Source organism: Aedes aegypti, chromosome 3 (assembly GCF_002204515.2).
Source record: "Aedes aegypti strain LVP_AGWG chromosome 3, AaegL5.0 Primary Assembly, whole genome shotgun sequence".
Classification (NCBI taxonomy): Eukaryota; Metazoa; Arthropoda; class Insecta; order Diptera; family Culicidae; genus Aedes; species Aedes aegypti.
Window position 1 is genome coordinate 235,629,262 of NC_035109.1, and position 17,612 is coordinate 235,646,873.

General features: G+C 44.0%; 1 protein-coding gene across 6 annotated transcripts in view; it reads left to right on the top strand.

The window, feature by feature from the left end:
- LOC5566444 (histone-lysine N-methyltransferase 2D) overlaps nucleotides 1-17,612 on the top strand; it is a 106,631-nt gene that overhangs the window by 70,798 nt on the left and 18,221 nt on the right. For all 6 annotated transcript variants that reach the window (XM_021852560.1, XM_021852565.1, XM_021852566.1 and 3 more), the window contains one exon: nucleotides 9,154-17,358. In XM_021852560.1, coding sequence (XP_021708252.1) covers nucleotides 9,154-17,358 — 8,205 coding nt within the window. The remainder of the gene's footprint in view (nucleotides 1-9,153; nucleotides 17,359-17,612) is intronic.

Sequence of the window (17,612 nt, forward strand, 5' to 3'; positions counted from 1 at the left end):
ATATTATCAATTGTTTCTGGGAATACATTTTGAAAGAATCTTTTTCAAAGCTTTTTGAGAATGCTTCCAAAACATATATCCATGGATTAGTACATAATACAGAAATGCTTCAGAGAATTTATCGTTTACATTGATTCGCTCATGAAATCTCACATGCTTTCTTCAAAGAAATGTGGGGCACTTTTGATTCACTTCGGCAAGAGGTATTAGAAAGCCACGGAGTTTATATTTGACAAGAAAAAGCGCGATGGAAGTATTTTCAATTACATAGTTTATGACAATTTGATCGACTATAACACCCAAAACCAAGTGAATCATGAAAGTGTCCTAGTAATTTTGATGAACATATTAGAAGCTTAGTACTAATAACTACTTTAAAAGCATAACTCAGATGAACGGCCTTAATCTATCGTCTTTATGCTAAATAACTATTCGGCCAAATGTACCTCCCATCAAAGTTGCTTATGGAAAATTTCAATTTCACTCAGGCTTGATTTAATTTGAAATATTGATTGATGGCCAAATTTTACATAGAAAGTATCCTCTTGTGAATATTATATTTGATCCAACTTCATCTATACGTTAACATTTTTTTCTAGAATAAATTTTAAGGTGAAGCATATCGGAATCCAAAGATGACCGCCACAATAGCCGCTTTGTGTCCCTACTCACGTTTTCAAAGGCACTAAACTGGATAAATAGTTGGCAAACGTTTCTGATCTTCTTATTTTAAGCTTTCACAAAGCAAAGTAAAAATGCGCTCTTGTTGGATATTTATTTGCGAGATTTGTGCCTTTGAAGTTTTAGTGCAATAATAGAAGTTGATTTCAAACTGTTTCACCTTAAATTCTTTTAGACTTGAAGTAATGGAAAAATGTTGGGATCTACACAGTTTATATTGAATTTAAGATTAGCGGTTTTAAAGATGTCATTCATGGGAGTTTGAATAGAAATGTAAAACGACAAACAAATATTTTTTCAAATATGCCAAATTCTTTTTAAAATTTATATTTCAAAATTAAATACTTTGGTGATATAAAAGACATAAACGGTGATCTCTTTCTAAAATTTTGAAAAGGACTTTTGGCGTAAAGGCTAACTTTTCTGTATGAAAAAATTGTTGGAAATATCTTGAAATTTTGGAAGTACAATAAAAATGTCCAAATTTGGTACTCAACTAAACCTACTGTCTTCAGTAGATCATATTGGATATTCTCTTCTTTATCGTAAAACAGTGTAGTAGAACTGAAATGAAACTTATTGCGTTTTGATTTTTAAGTCACTTTTTCGAGAATCGGAAGTCACTATTTAGTCACTTATTTCTGAAATCTGGTCACTAAAACAACTTTGTTCGGCACCACTTTTTGCTACCAGCCCTGGATATGATGCAGCATCTCCTTCAAAGCAATCCACTCTTCCAGGATGAAAGCAGGGAGTGGATCGTTCAAACTCAAGTCGTAGAGCCATAGGTGTTGGAACAGTATTTTCATTCAGATGACAATCGGTGCGATCGACTCGAATAGATCGTAGAACTTCGACGAATCGGATAACAGCTGACGTTTGGTATTTATGCTATCGATGTCGAACGTGAGTTTGAAGGAGAACGAGTCTTCTTGCGGGTTCCATCTGATCTCCAAAGCTTAGATGGAATAATCTTCTTGGGGTAGCTTCAAGTGAATGGGTTCATTCTGTACCGCATCAACTTCCAATAGCTGCGAATCGTTAGAGCTCCACTTGCGCAGAACGAAGCCCCCATCGTTGAGTACCTGAATGATGTCGTTGCGGAAAAACTTGGCTTTCTCGATGGAATCCACCCCAGAGAGCACGTAGATGTTTTTCGGAATCCGCTCTGGCGCCATCGGATGAGTATTCTTGTTATCCTTTGGTACACCGCGCTCGCCGTACCGTAAGCAAACGATAATGTTCCAGAGGTTGCTCCGGATGGTTGCGTCACACTACTCGCTGGAAATCGACATCATACTTGGCGACAAGAACTTGTCGATACATCTTTTCGATGTCGGTACAGAAGGCAATCTTGTAGCACCTACTAGTAATCCTTTATAAGAGAGATTCGCGGAAGCTGACATTTCTGTCAAAGTGTGAGCCAATCGAGCAGCGAGAGCTGTCAAAATGTGAGCCAAACGAAAATGCATTATGTTTGTTTTGAACTTTTCTTGATGAGTAATGCAACCCGCTTGAAATTATTTCGGTAAAAGTAATTTTGCAAAAAGCAAAACAATGAAATATTTTTCTTTTTTAAATATTTGTCAATGCGACTTTTAGTTGTTGATTTTTTCAGCTGTTTATTATTTTGGATATGTAGCTCAAAGAAACAAAATACACTTTTTAGCAATGAGGAAGTCATGTCCGTGTTACAATATTATTCTCGACGCCGAGCAAAATCAGCACTGCTGGTCTGTTGCCAAATCATTCCATTTTACTTCCGCTTATCTCTCTATAAAGGATCACTAGCACCTACCAGCGGGTGAAAACGTTGAAGAGCGATTCGTTCACGTTCGGACCCACTGGCCCACCCCGGATCCACTCTTACTCGAGGCGTCGAAAACGACGCGAAGTATCGTCGTTTCGCTGTCCACTTTCCATACACTGAACGAAATCTTCCGCCATGAATTGAATGATTTTTGCCTCATCCGAGCCCCATACCTATTTTCAGACACATTCAGGATGATTTTCATCTTCGTTGAAATCATCTGTTTACACATCTCACCGAATGAAAATCATCCAATCTTGCAATGATTTCAATCCCTCTAAAAGCTGAATGGAATTGAATGATTATCATACATGAAAGTAAAAACCCATGCTGATTGTTACTTCGATTTCACAAATAAATAAGTCTTAACACTTGACAATTTTACATAAGACGTATTTAATTCAATGTATGATTATTTAACTTGATTTGGGAAAGTATCCAGAACATTGATATCGCCAAGAACAGTTGCCTCATGTTTGAACCCAGGAACTCCACGATCCCATTCGGATTATGTGCATATTAGTGATTTATGTAGCCTTTAGAATAGAAGAAACATGCTAAAAGTAAATATTATCCTGAATCATTTTACCACAACACACAATTACCTGTTAAATTCAATCAGGAGTTCCGGAGTCACCACGCTGCTGCCTCCATATTTACACTACGATTCAGAAGAATAATTTGACAACTATCATCGTACGCTTTCTGTATGTTTTGTCAGACGGCAATTGAATGATTTTCGATTTGAGACATGGTAGAAACTAAAATCCGTCATAAGTTGGATGTTTCTTATTTGTGTTAGCATTTTTCAAATGTCTACTTAATGTCATACGGATGTATAACAAAAGTCATCACAGAATTGGATGATGTTTGTTCAATTGTCGGTAGTTTCATCATATATTTGAATATTCATTCAAAATGAGGAATGTGAAGATTTGTACACAAGTAAATTACAAATCATTCATTTCATGGCAGAAGATTTCGTTCAGTGTACACCATGATGCGGAAGACAGAAGGATTGTTCGGGTGCAACCGCCACCTGACATGACGGTATCTTCTCAATATGACCGAGAGCCTCATACTCAGTCATGAACTGCTGGTAGCGCTGTTGTAATTCTGGATCGATGCTGAATTTTCTATCCATGGCCTTAAATCGCCGGATGGCAGGGGTAGCTGATTCGCCCAGTTCCATCGAAGGGTAGGCGAACTGTATATCGTCCAGTTTCATTCCGAAAGAGGGTGGATTGAAAGTGCTCAACAGTGCGCAGCTCGTCCGGGGTAAGCTGCTTGGATTTAGGCACTTCTTCCACCTCCCAGAATTTCCGAAGCGTTTGATCCAGATTCATAGTTGCTGTTAGTCCGAGCATCACACGATTTTCGGTAGCATGCGATGTACTGAAGTGACCACCAACCAGGTAGCCGAAGACGGAATTTTGCGCAATGGGTATGCCTCGACCGTCGAACAGCTTGCCCGGTTCTAGAATGGAAAAAAAGGCTTCTGTTCCCAATAAAAGATCGATCTTACCACACTTGTAGGTTGAGTGAGCGAGTGATGTCTCGGCCAAGGTATCAGTGTCGATGTCAAAATATTGACTCGGTTGATCCGGAACCAGATGATTCAAAATCAAGGCTTCCACCTCGATGATAATACGATCGTCGACTCGCGATGAGATCTGTAGTGTGACCGCTCCTGTTGTCTTGCTGGGCCTCCCGTCGGTGATGCCACTTATGAGAATGTTGGTGTTGCGCTTTTCCAGGCCAAGACGATAGAAGGCTGGTTTGCTGATGAGCGAATTCATACAGGCAGAGTCCACTATTGCCCGTACTTTGTAGAGGACGTTGTTCTTCCCCAACACTTTAACGACAGCCGTAGGCAGCAAACTGTGGAAGTTCACTGGACAGCCGGTTTTGAGATCTGCGACATACGATGCCAAAGAATCCGCTTGTTCCGCTTCACCTGCATGTTGCTGATTTGCTGCTGCTGGTCTTTCACGGGACTGGCCAGAATCTGAGGCAGAGCTGTCACCACTTGTGCAAAGCTGCTCCTTCTTTGTTGCGGTGTCGGCCCCCTTCTTGGAAAAGGACGCGCAAGTTTCCAAGGCATCGCATCGTCGCTCAAGGAATGTGATGAAATCTTGGAAGCTAGGATTCTCCTCGTCGACTAGCTTTTGTGCCCACAACGAACGGGTTTCTTGGTCCAGTTTCTTCAGCAGCCAATGAATCAGCCACGGGTCACGGGATTCGTATTGTTCTCCTAGAGCCTTGAGCTGTCACACTACTTCATCCGACGTGGAAACAAGCTTGCGAAGTCCAATGATTATTATTTATTTACTTTGTGTTACATCAATTAGTTTGATAAAACCTCGTTAACGTTGGCGTATTAACCGACAGTTGGTCCACAAACTCCTTGACAAGTGCCGCAACGGTGTACTGCTTCTTGTTTACTTCCACATTGTTGCCGTCGGTTATAGCAAAGGAACTAACCAAATTTTTCGCTTCTCCATCCGGGTGGGAAAGCAGGTAGTGCAGCTTCACGGAGTGTTTGAGGTTCTTCGAATGAATGCAGCTTTCGAAAAGATCCTCGAAGGAGGTCCAGTGTTTCCGGTCGCCTTTGAAGACCGGGAGGGCAAGCGTACTTCGAGCGGAATTTGGCCTCCGAACGCTTGAGCGTTCGCAACCGGATGGGAATGATTTACGGAACCGATTTGGCCAGCCAACTGCGACACGTTGTTCGAAGCTGCAGCTTGGGACGTCATTGGGGTTCGCTGCGAATCCAGAAGCAACCTGATTGCCTCTCGTAGATCATCCGCTGTTTCGACTATTGTTCCTTCACTGCTTCCGTGGGGGTTATGTTCCTCGAGCAGCTTCATGTTGCGCCCTTTCACTTGGTAATATAATTCCTCGAATTCCAACCGGTGGTTGAAAATCTGGTACTGATTTTTCCATTCGCTTCAGTTTGATTTTCGATTTCATTTTGCACTTTATCAAACTGTTCACAAATATCCCAAATATCGGAGAGTTTGTGCATGCGCTCCTGCGCTTCGCCTTAAGGAGGCTTTCGTTTTTCGACCACAAGCGTTTTTCACAAGCACATTACGGCGTTTCCGAATCGCTTCCATAGCGGTTTCGCAAAGTATCCGGTTCGAAGGACCAAAATGTACGCGAGGGAGCTAATGGGACGAAATAAAGACGCGGCGGACTACATACGAACTTAAAATGGACTGTATTTATCTAATTTTGTAATTTTATTTTAGAAAGCGCTTTTTCGACAGGTTGGTCTGTCGACTGTACTTTTTTCTGCCTTGCCTTGGCGAAAAAGGGAAGGGAAAAATGTTGGCAGCGTGCAGCTGTGATAATGACGTTTAGTGAGGGATGTGCACAAAGTCTACAGAGCGTGTAGGGATGGTGTGCACGCGAACATTGATACCCTTAAGCAGGGATGGGAAATGTACTGTAGCAAACATTTACCACCACGACATTCACATGTTTCTACACGACCATCAAAGCAAACCATGACAGTTCAAAACAAAAAAATGTCATGGCTCTGCAAAACTGTAATCTTCTTCTTCCCAACGTTTTTTCAAACCCGAATGCGAAATGACTCAAGCACACTGGTAACACGATTTTTCCAGTTTTCGAGGTTTCGACTTTTTGCTCGGTAAAGGCGGCGTAAAATTGAACTTGTTTATATGTATCGCAGCGGAATGATTGTGCTCTTGCTGTTAGTTACTAATAGATTTCCATTAATTGAAAACACAAGCAAAATATTAGCGATTGAATTGAATTATTTAACATTTTTTTCAGTCATTCGCCTTGGTATGGCTGCCCGAAAACGATCATAGTGGAGAGACAAAAACATTCAAGCAGTGTGTGAACCATTGGCAGCGCAACACCTGATGGTATTGATGCTGCTGCTGATTTGTGTTTTGGTTGACTGGCAGAATCAATGAACTGTAGTAAATTGTGATCACAGTTCCCAAGCTTGCCCTTAAGATATAAAGGTCCATGTCTTCGATCAAGCTGATCAACGGATTAGAGCTATTCTGATCGTGTCGGTAAACGCATAGCTATTCAGCAAATCCAAGCTGTGGTTCATCGAATCCTGCTGGTTGAGGATCTTTTCGTATTTCGAGGGCATTGAGTATTTTCGTACCCGGAACATGATACCGTGATGAATCAATACCCAGACGCTTAAGCAGTGTCAAATGTTGTAGTGCTAATTTCAATTCATTTCCGTTTGATTTTATTATTGTACCCCCATGTTACGAATCGTTTAGGCATTAATCTCAATGAAAACGACTAATATTCTTGTTAAAATCAAGAATTTATTACTAAAATAACGATATTTATTACACAAGTCTTGATTCGAAATCCGGACATATGAATCAAAAAGCCGGACACTTTTGAATCAAATTCCGGACACTTGTACTTTAGATAGCTAAACTCACTCTGAATTAAATGCACTCAATTTCGGCCACAATACTACATCTTATGAAGTTCATTACTTGGACACATAATTATGATTGCATTTATGAGCTTTAAAGAATGCTTCATGTTTCGGTTACTTACCTTCCTTGGTTGTAAGTATACGCAGCTTACCTGCAATAATTATTGTCATAGGAGCAATTTTTCAGCAAATTAACTTATTTTCTGCCAATTATACTGCCCATAACTGCATATTTGTAACATTCGACAAAAGTAGGCATTGAGTAAATGGAACACCAAGTGTGCATTTTATGGCAGTATGGGAAGAAACTAAAATTTCTAAAAATAACCAGGAAATCAAATATGCTTATTTGAGGCTGAAAATTTGTACAGTTCATGTCGTATATGGAGTGAATAGTCAGAAAATAATTCTGATACCTAGGAATTTCTTTGCTACTGCATTACGAGGCTCATGCATAATCTCAATGTGACTGTTATGCGATTACAATTACCAATGTGACAAAACAATTTGATATTTTTTTCGAATTTTCTAGAACAAAATCACAGATTTTAATAAGTTGATCGAAAGTATAAATCATTTGATGATTCTCCACGGTATTAACTCCAAATTGTCAAAAATTTCGAATGTGGCTGATGTGCAGTTATGGGCAGTATATTCATTTTTTTAACTTTCCCTCATGATTTCTCTGTATTCTTCTTCCCGAGTAGCTATTTTTTAAGCAAAATATAACTCGAAAGCTTAGCGTTCGGATTTTAAAAACATGTTTCACCGAACCGGACACTCACGAATCGCTCGATAAAAACCATTTTCACTTCTTTTCTACACTTTGATATGTTTAAATTGTTTACCAAATAGATTTACACACTAATGTTCGCAACAATTCACAAACAATATAGGTTAGGTGTACTAGTTATGGACATAATGGTTCCCTATTTCGCCACACGTGATAATTTGATTATTTCATAGTTTTAAATCTTTTTGTGTGTTTTAGTAGTTTGATATCAAATGAATCTTGATGTTGAAACATTCAAAAATATTCAAAATGTGAAAGATTTCGAGAAAACACATATGGCCAAATAGGTTAACCACTATAGCCATAACTGGTACACTTTCCCTACTTTTCAATTAATTATCGTAACTCAATGTTGCCCTTCGTTTTCTGGCAAGCTTGAGCCACAAACACTGCACTATGAAAAGACGGTGTCAGACTGGGGTTACAATTATGTTTTTATTTCTATTAATTTTCTGCCAATGGTTACTAGATTAGAAATCATTGTAAAATGACGAGCAATGTTACAAAACTCAGATGTGAACAATTAAAACCACATTTTTATTCAAATTCACATGTAAATCAGTGAATGATATCGGAGTGTCCGGATATTGGTACCGTCCGGATTTTGATTCATCACGGTATACGCTGTCAATTGGCAAAGAAAGCTCTCAGTTAAAAATTGTGGAAGTGCTCATAATAACACTAAGCTGAGAAGCAGTTGAGACGATACGTCAGAAAGAAGAAGATGGCGGAACGGTAGCAAGATTACGAATTTCGCGTAACATGTGATATCGCTGGATATCGATGATCTGAAAGGGTGGCGTTTTGGGCAAAGTTGTGATGCGATGGGTTAAAACATTTCGGGGTTCTTCTCTCGAGCATGAAACACCTGAACTCCTAAAACATGAAAAAGTTGGGCTCTGAAGCTATGACTCTTGAAGATTCAGGATACATTTCGCTTGTTGCAACTTTGACTTTTCTGACAAATTAGAAAACTGAAAAATAAAGGCATTTCCCTATAATTACTTTGACATGGAGGAACGCAGAGAACCTTGCAACAATTTCAATAAATCACAGCATAGAACTTCGTGTGCTTGCAGTGATCGGATTCAGTTCGCCTTTGAACGGCGGGTTCTTTCAAGGGCCCATTCACAAATTTCATAACGCTAGAGGGGGTGGGTGGGTGTCCTAGCGATGTTACGGTCCATACAAAAAGCGTTACAAGGGGGAGGGTGGGTGTCCAAAATGGCCAATTTCAGCGTTATGAAATAAATGAATGAACCCCAAGGGGCTCCGCAGCTTGAAGGTGAAGTGCCCCCCATCTTGCGAGTAGAGAATCGTGCGTTCGATTCTCAGCACATGGATCTTTTTTTTTTTTTCGTAATTTTTAACTTCGATCTGTATAAATATGTATTGTAATTGTTTCCTTTCGTTTCTCTGCAGGATTTTGAAACCCTTTTGAATAACCAGCAACAACAGCAGCAGCAGGCACCTCTTCAACCAGGAATGCGTCTAGTTCAACAGAACATAATCCAAAATCAGCCGCCTTCTCAGGTTTCAACACAAATGCAACCTCAGCAGCAACAGCTGCAGCACCCACAACCGGGACAAATCCAATCTCCAGTTGGAAGTGGTCCTCCAGGTCAGTTCATTATGCAACAGCAACGCATCACAACGCCGCAGTGGCGTTCGCAAACACCAGTCCCCGGAGGAGCCGTGGCAAACTTGATCAATCCTTTGAACAAGGCCGCAGGCCCAAGTGGCACTCAACCGATAGCTCAGCCACAAATGGAACCCACGCATAAGCCTATCCAAATGTATCAGGCAAATTTGCAACCGGCACCTCCCGCTCCTCCTGAGAATATAACGAACGATCAGGAGCGACAAACGCAAATAACCTATGAAAATTGGATGAATCAGCAGAACATTTCCCTCACCAATCAGTTGAAACATTACGAAACGGAGATTGGAAAGTTGCGTAAAGTGAAGAAGCAGTTGAATACCAAACAGCGACAACTTAAGAAAGCCGGGAATGAGTTATCTGAAGTAGACTTGAAGGAATTATCACAAGTGACTTCCGACCATGCGGTTATCCAGAAACAATTGGATAATGCTAGGAAACAACACCGTCAGCATACGGTTCTAATGACAGAATACAAAACAAAACAGCAAGCCAAAATGCAAGCTAGTATGCCAACTGCACCGGGGAGTTCACCTGCACAGATTGCCCCACCTTCTCCACTAATGTCCCCTTCACCGAGTTCGCAACAGACTATGATCCATCAACCTCCGGCTCAGTCTCCACTCAATAATCCTATACTACAACCAAGTCAAAGCCCGATGCACTCTCCCGGGCCACTGATGTCCCAAAGTCCGGGTCCTGGCAGCGTAAACTCGATAATGCAGAGTCCAAGTCACCATACGAACTCAAACAGTGCTATGTCTCCGTACAATACCATGCAACAGTCTCCAAGAATTGGCACGCCGCATTCACAGGCAGCTGACGAGAACCCGTTCAGTCCGGGGCCATCGCCCTCTCCATCCATACCGGGAAGACTTACTTCTCCGGCTCCAAGGATGACTTCACCACAGCACCGGATGTCCAGCCAGCAAATGCCACCTGGAAGAATGGTCACCAGTCCTGGGGCTCAATACGCTCAGCAAAACATCATCATGCAGAATCAGATGATGGGCCAACAGCAGACACGTTTCGTTCGACCTCAAATCATACCGAATGATCCAAACGTACGAATGCGTGTTGCAAGCTCGCTTCAACAGCAACAACAACAGCAACAGCAGCAGCAAATGATGCAACAAAATCCCAACATACGACAAATGCAACCTGGTTACAGTTCTCCACTTGGTAGCCCTCAGCCAATCATGTCCCCGGGAACACCTCAGCAACAACACCAGCAACAGCAGCAGCAGCAGCAACAAAATATGCAAATGATGCAACAGCAAAGGATGCAACAAATGCAACAGCGTCAACAAATGATGCAAATCCAACAGCAGCAGCAGCAACAACAACAGATTATACAGCAACAATCGCCACAACTGCCGCAAATGTTACAACAGCAGCAAATGCAAATGCCACAGCAGCAACAACACATTCATCAAATGAACCCGTTGCAGCAGCAACAACAGCAACAGGGACAGCAACAACTGAACTATGCCAAGCAAAGTCCAGTTCATCAACAGCCTCCATCCCCGTTGCTAAGTCAGGGTGGCAGAACTACTCCTTCCTCTTCACCGATGCCGCCTAGTCCAATGTTGTACTATCAGCAACAACAACAGCAGCAGCAACAGCAACAACAGCAAATGATTCGTCGTCCACCGAGTGCAGGATCGCAAGGTTTGGGCCCTAGTCCTGGACAGTACATCCAACAGGATCCCATGGAAGGGAACGTCGTGACCAGTGTCGCTAGCAATAATGCCAGTTCTGGTGGTGGAGGAGGAGGAGGTATCAACCATCCATCGAACCCCATTCCAATAATGCCTTGTTTCGGAAAGTATGGCTACATAAAACTAGGACTTCGGGGAGGATCTCCGATGTGGGGTAATGCGAGGGGTAATCCGTCAAAGGGTCCCAATCCCATGGGGCATCTGCAGCAACAGCTGCAATCTGGAAATAAGCCCCATGGACAACACTTGCCAGGAACGACTTTAAGTCAGGCGGGTCCTTCGCTACAGCAACATCAGCAACAGGTGGAAGCTGCGAAAAAAGCTGCAATGATGCGCAGTAGATTGACCATAGTGCAAAAAGCTTCTCAATCACAGCAAGGTCCCTCGGAGGAAATTGTTGTGATCGATAGCAGTCCAGATGAGAAAAGAAGAATGATAGATTATGATGACGAAACCGATAAACGATTGGTCACTACAGAGGTGTCTTTGAGTTCCGTTGCCCAGCCAGCTGTTGATGGTGAGGAGATAATGGAATCGTTTGCTCACAGCAGATACGACATCGGGGCAAGTCCGTTGGGTGCGCATATTGAGGGAGGAGAATACGAACTGTTTGGTCAAGATGTGGTCACATCTGGGAACAAAGATGGGGATAAAAGTTTAAGCGTGGAAGTGAACAAGATTACTGTTGCTAAAGAGGGCGAACATTCACATGCTGGATTGATGAGTGGAGAGAAATCGGGACAAACGAATGAACGCAATATCGCTACCACAGAGGATTTTGAAGCAATGATAGATAGTCGTCCAAAGGACGCTGACGGCAAGCAAGACGACGAAACCAAGGATTCAACAAGTGATGAGTCGTTGAAGACTGGCATGAAAACTCCTACAAAAGACGCCACTGTGATATCTGTAGGACTTCAGCAAAGCCCTAAGCCAATTACGTACCCCGGACGAATTGCTATTCAAAAAACCATTCTTCAAAATCGACCTCAAATTGTGACAGCGGTTTCGGCTGCCCATAAAAAGCTCGTCAAGGATGCGACAGAAAGCGCGAAGCTATCCATAGGAAACACAACCATATCTGTACCAATATTGAAGAGCCTCTCCATGTCAGCAACTCCTCCGAAAACCCCAACCGAAGGAACACCAACCAGTCAGGCGAAGCCTGTTCTATCAGGTCAGCCCAAAAAGATTATCACGTCCACCGCCATCTCACTGAGCAATATCTCGAAAAGTACGCCTGGGACAGTCATCGCTGTGGCGGGACAAAAAATCAACACCACCAGCATAGTGCCTCTCACTTCTTTGAACCTTAATCAATCGTCGCCCTTTATCACGAAGACCTTTGCAAGAACAGGTCCAAACGCACCTCAGCACACCCAAGTTCAGCACCCAAACACATCGCAGATAAAAATTCAGCAAATCCCTCAATCTATGGCTCAAGGGCCAAGTGCAACGCAAACTCACCCATCCGTACTTCAGTCAGCTACAAGCGAGAGCGTCGTCATCAAGTCGAAACCAAATGTTCCATCGCCAAGTATGGGCTATGCCAAACTGTCCTCGCTAACGGTCACCCAAGATACTTCGCTGCCGACTAAAATCTTTGAAGACGATTCAATATCGCCGGACAGTTCCATCGGACAGGAAGATTCGGATCATCTGGGAATGGACAAAATGGAACCGCCGATAGACGAAGCTTCACGTGCTGATGGTTCGGAAGTTGATAATCATTTGTTAGCTGCCCATGAGGGTTCGAATGACTCCCATTCTGGTGAGATTAAGAAACATGGCGTCATTCCAGTGCATGTTATTTCAAAGTCGAGGGAAAACTCAAAGAGCCCCATTCTTGGACCAGCAGGACAACGTGTCTCGACAATGCCACAGCTTTCACCTCTGTCCCAACCCAATGAGCTGACCATGAATGCGATGAATGTGTCCCAGCAGGTGCGCTCGATTATGTCTTCTATCAATTCGAGCACCATTCAACCAGGATCTTCTATCAAAACGGAAGCAAGTGGAACGGTAATTACCACAACTCCAGCTACTTCCGCCAGCGCAATATCTACCATATCGTTTGATACAGTGATACCTTCTCAGGGTGACAACATGAGCAAGCCAGAGACTATTGCAAGTATTCTTAAGACCGTATCTGGAAAGACAATCCTCCCAGCAGCTGCTGTAGCGAACGCATCCAGTGCAAACAAGTCGGAACAAGGACAATCGGTCACTACTACGATATCATCAATACCGGGAACCAAGCTGCTGAACCAACAGTTGCAAATCGGGCGTGTTTCTCCGGCCGTTCCTCCAAGTGGAAGCAACATCGTGGTTGTGAAGCAAGTGCGAGCTCCGCTGCAAAAACAGATTAGTCAAACTCAAGCACAGAAACAACAACTGGTGGTAATGCAACAGCAGCAAGCATTGAAGTTTCAGCAAAATCAACAGCAATTACAAATGCAACACCAACAGCAGCAGCAACAATTGCAACAACAAGCTTCTCAACAAACAGGCGTTATCATACAGGGTCAGGGGCGAATACAGACCATAGAGATTCCGAAGAGCACTGTGGATAACAGCAGTACCAGTAGCATAGCCAGCATACTGAGTAGCACTCTGCAACAGTCGCAAACTAGGATTGTAAATTTCAGCGAAATATCTACTAACACGAGTCAACCGCCAGGACTAGTCGTAACGTCCCGACCAGGAGTGATATCTACGCCTGGTAGTGGTGTTCTGTTGACCAGCAGCAGTTCTGCTCCCACATCATCGACTACAACTAGCATCCTGAGCGCCACCTTATCTCAACCGATGCAATCTATGAAAATGAGTACACCGACAATTTCCACATTGCTTCAAAATCAATTGCAAGGGTCATCGTTCCGGAGATCTAAATCTACCGATGAAGTGCCAGCGGGCTTCCCGCGAGAACCAGCCGGTCAAACTGTGAGCAAACGGCTTAGTCTGGAAGCTTCAAACACCGTTAAAAGCGAACCCATGGATACAACGGATGATAATAATGTGTCTTCCACGTCCTCAGTGGGTTCAACTACGGGACAGGGACAGGCCAGCGGTTGTAAATTCTCAACCATGTCAACACCTTCTGGAACTAAGGCTGAATCCGATAGTCAAAATGTTCTCTTGAAGCAGCTTTTGCAAAATACGGGCTGTACTTCGGCTCCTTCTCCGACGCCACCTTCCATGGCACGGCCAGTTCCAAGTCTGATAACGAATCAACGAGCACCAAGTCTCGGTGTTGTAAGCTCTTTGGAAGCCCAACTTGCTCGTCCTGTTATTCCACCATCCACGAATCCTCCAGCCATACAAATTATCAGCACACAAGCTGTAACGATACCCACTTCAAGTCCCACTCCAAACACGTCTGAACCTCATAAGGTGACTGCCACGAAAATAGTCTCCCGGGAAACGTCGTTCGTGTCGAAACCTCCCACAGTTTCAATCTCATCCAGTCATCCTACTCCGCTTCTGTTTGCCAATATGCGCGCCGCAAGCATGAAGAAGGAAGAAATGCTCCAAGCTGCAGCTGCTTCTGCTGCTGCAGCATCTGCAGCTGCTTCCGGTTGCGTCACAGCACAGCCCATCACCGTTCAAAGCACGGTGAAAACAGAATCCGGCCAAATGACCGTTACGCAGATCACCCATCCCGTTATACATGCACAACAACCATCGCAACAGATGCTTCAGCAACAACTTCAGCAGCAATCACAGTCGCAAACGAATCAATTGCCTTCTGTTTCGTCTGCTGACATGGCCAATATGACAACCTACATAAAGAGAGAACCCACCCCAGTTCAATCGATGAACATGAAACCCCCGGAACAGCAGCAACCACAGTACCAGCAGCATATGCTACAAAACGCACCCAATCAACAACCTCAACTTCAGCCCATGTCTCGTACGCCAACACCGATAGAGGTGAAGAAAGAATTGCCTGACGATGCTCTTTCCGGTCCATCGCCGGTGTTCCCTTCGCCGGTCCCAACCCCCACAGATACAGTCAAACAGGAACTTTCTTTCACGCCAACACCCGCCAAAGAGGAACCCGTTGAACAACCCTCGTTAGAAGCTGCTGCCAAAACAGCCGCCGAAATAGCCCACGAGCTGAAGAAAAAGAAACGACGAGAGTATCAGAAAAATCGACGACAGCAGCAGATCCAATCGAACAAAGAACCCCATCAGTCCAAGAAGAAGCCACGTAAATCCACCAAACTTGAAGAGGACTACGACACCTACATCGATAACTTGATGCTTCAGCTACGGCAATTGCCTCCGATGCAAATCCTGGAACCACTTCTTCCACGAAACTACGGCATCTGTCAACTGTTTGGTACTGGCGATCTCACCAAATTCACCAACATGAAGAACTTCTCGATTGCAACTGGAGATCTCACCGGTACTTACGGGCATGCACAAATCCCCAACGTTGCAGATTTCTATAACACCAAACCGTTTGGCGTGAAAGTACCCCCACCAGAAACCGTACCTCCTTCAACTCAGCGGGGTTTCTACGATCAAGAGTTCCCGCCCATCAAGTTCGAAAACGAGGATAGCTGCCGATACGATTTCGCCAAAGACCGAGATTTGGATTCGCCGGACACGATTGTGAGCACGTCTAGTCCCGAATGCGTCCGCTGGGAGTCCCCAATCCACTTCCCCGGATTACGAGTCATCAAGGAGGAAAGCAACGAAGAAGATCAAACCATGATCTTCAAGCGGATGTCTCCGATCATTCCGATCGTCGCTCCCATTCCGATTCGGCTGAAGAAGGGCATTTCACTGTCGTCTGATCGATCGCTGAGTTTGATCGGCCCCGGAAGCAATAAGGAAAATGAAGGCATCAAAGAACCGCTCGGCATTAAATCGAGATTTGGCCCACCGACGCCCCTTAAAGATTCGAGTAATGTTACGGTTACCCTAACGTTAACATCCTCCGCTGCGGAAGATATCATTGGAGTACTACGAGACCTTGCCAACATTCTGGAAATTCCGCCGCCAATGTCGTACCAGATTGTGGAGCGAACCACTACTCCGCCTAGTCAAAAGCTTGGTCTGTACCGGACTAAGGGACGCGATGGAAAAGAAGGAGCTCCCATCGACATACAAACCATCCTGAATGGAGCAGCCAAGTTCTGCAGGCATTGCGACGTAGTGATACTGAACACGCTGATAACCGCAAAGCCTTCGGAATTCCCGTTGCTGGCAAACGCTGTGAATCAGGATTTGGAATCAGAAGAGCTGTACTTCTGTAGTAAGGCTTGCTATCGGCAGTTCCAGTGGCGTCCGACGAATATTTTGGAAGATAAACTGCTCGGCGCTGATGGAAGCAAACTGCGCGAAAACCTCGCTTCTAGATTCGATCTAGATATGGACGAAAGTTTGAGCATGGGTGCAATGGACATCAAGCAAGAACTGAACGAAGACGGTGATGTCAGCATGACAAGCATGCGTTCCTCGGATAGCAAAGACTCGTCCATCAATGAGCGCAAGAAGAAGCTGGATGAGTCCGATAAAGAAACTGGACCACCCCCGAAGCAATTGAAGGGAGTGAAGTACAAGCTGTTTGCCTCGAATTGTTTCCAAATCCAGAGGTACAAGAAGCCTACCGAGAAGGAAATCACGGAAATGTTGTTCCGTATGAGCATCACCGTAACACCCACTCCAAAAATGCCGGATGATACCAGACGTTGCATTTTCTGCCACACGACCGGCGACGGAGTTGCGGATGGTCCTTCGCGTCTGCTGAACTACGACGTGGACAAGTGGGTTCACTTGAACTGTGCTCTCTGGTCCGATGGAGTCTACGAAACCGTAAACGGTGCATTAATGAACTTGGAAAATGCTCTTCAGCAGAGTCTGAGCTCGGCCTGTACGTTCTGCAATAATCTCGGAGCGACAATTAAGTGCTTCAAGACTCGTTGCGCCAACGTTTACCATTTGAGTTGTGCCATGAAGGATAGTTGCGTGTTCTACAAGAACAAGACGACCATGTGTCAATCGCATGCACCAAAGACCGAAAAGGACTCCGAACTGACGACGCTGAGCGTCCAACGCCGGGTGTACGTGGATCGGGATGAAAGCCGGCAGGTAGCGTCCGTGATGCACCACTCGGAGTCGAACAACCTTCTGCGAGTGGGTAGCTTGATCTTCTTGAGCGTTGGTCAGCTACTGCCCCATCAGCTGCAGAATTTCCACACTCCCAACTACATCTACCCGATCGGATACAAAATTGTAAGTTTCTATGACATCACATTGTACATAAGTAGGAATTTTGCTGGAACCAGGCTGCCATCGAGACACATCGTTAAAATTTAAATATTTTGTCGATGTTTGCTAGAATATGCTAAAACTAGAGGATAAGCGTTATTGTTAGCTCAAATTGGCGGACCCCTCGTTAGCCAGCAGACTAAACGGGTCTCAAACCAATAGTTCATGTGCTTTCCTGAATTTAAATCATTTAAAAAGAGAATCCTCGCTTCTCCTCT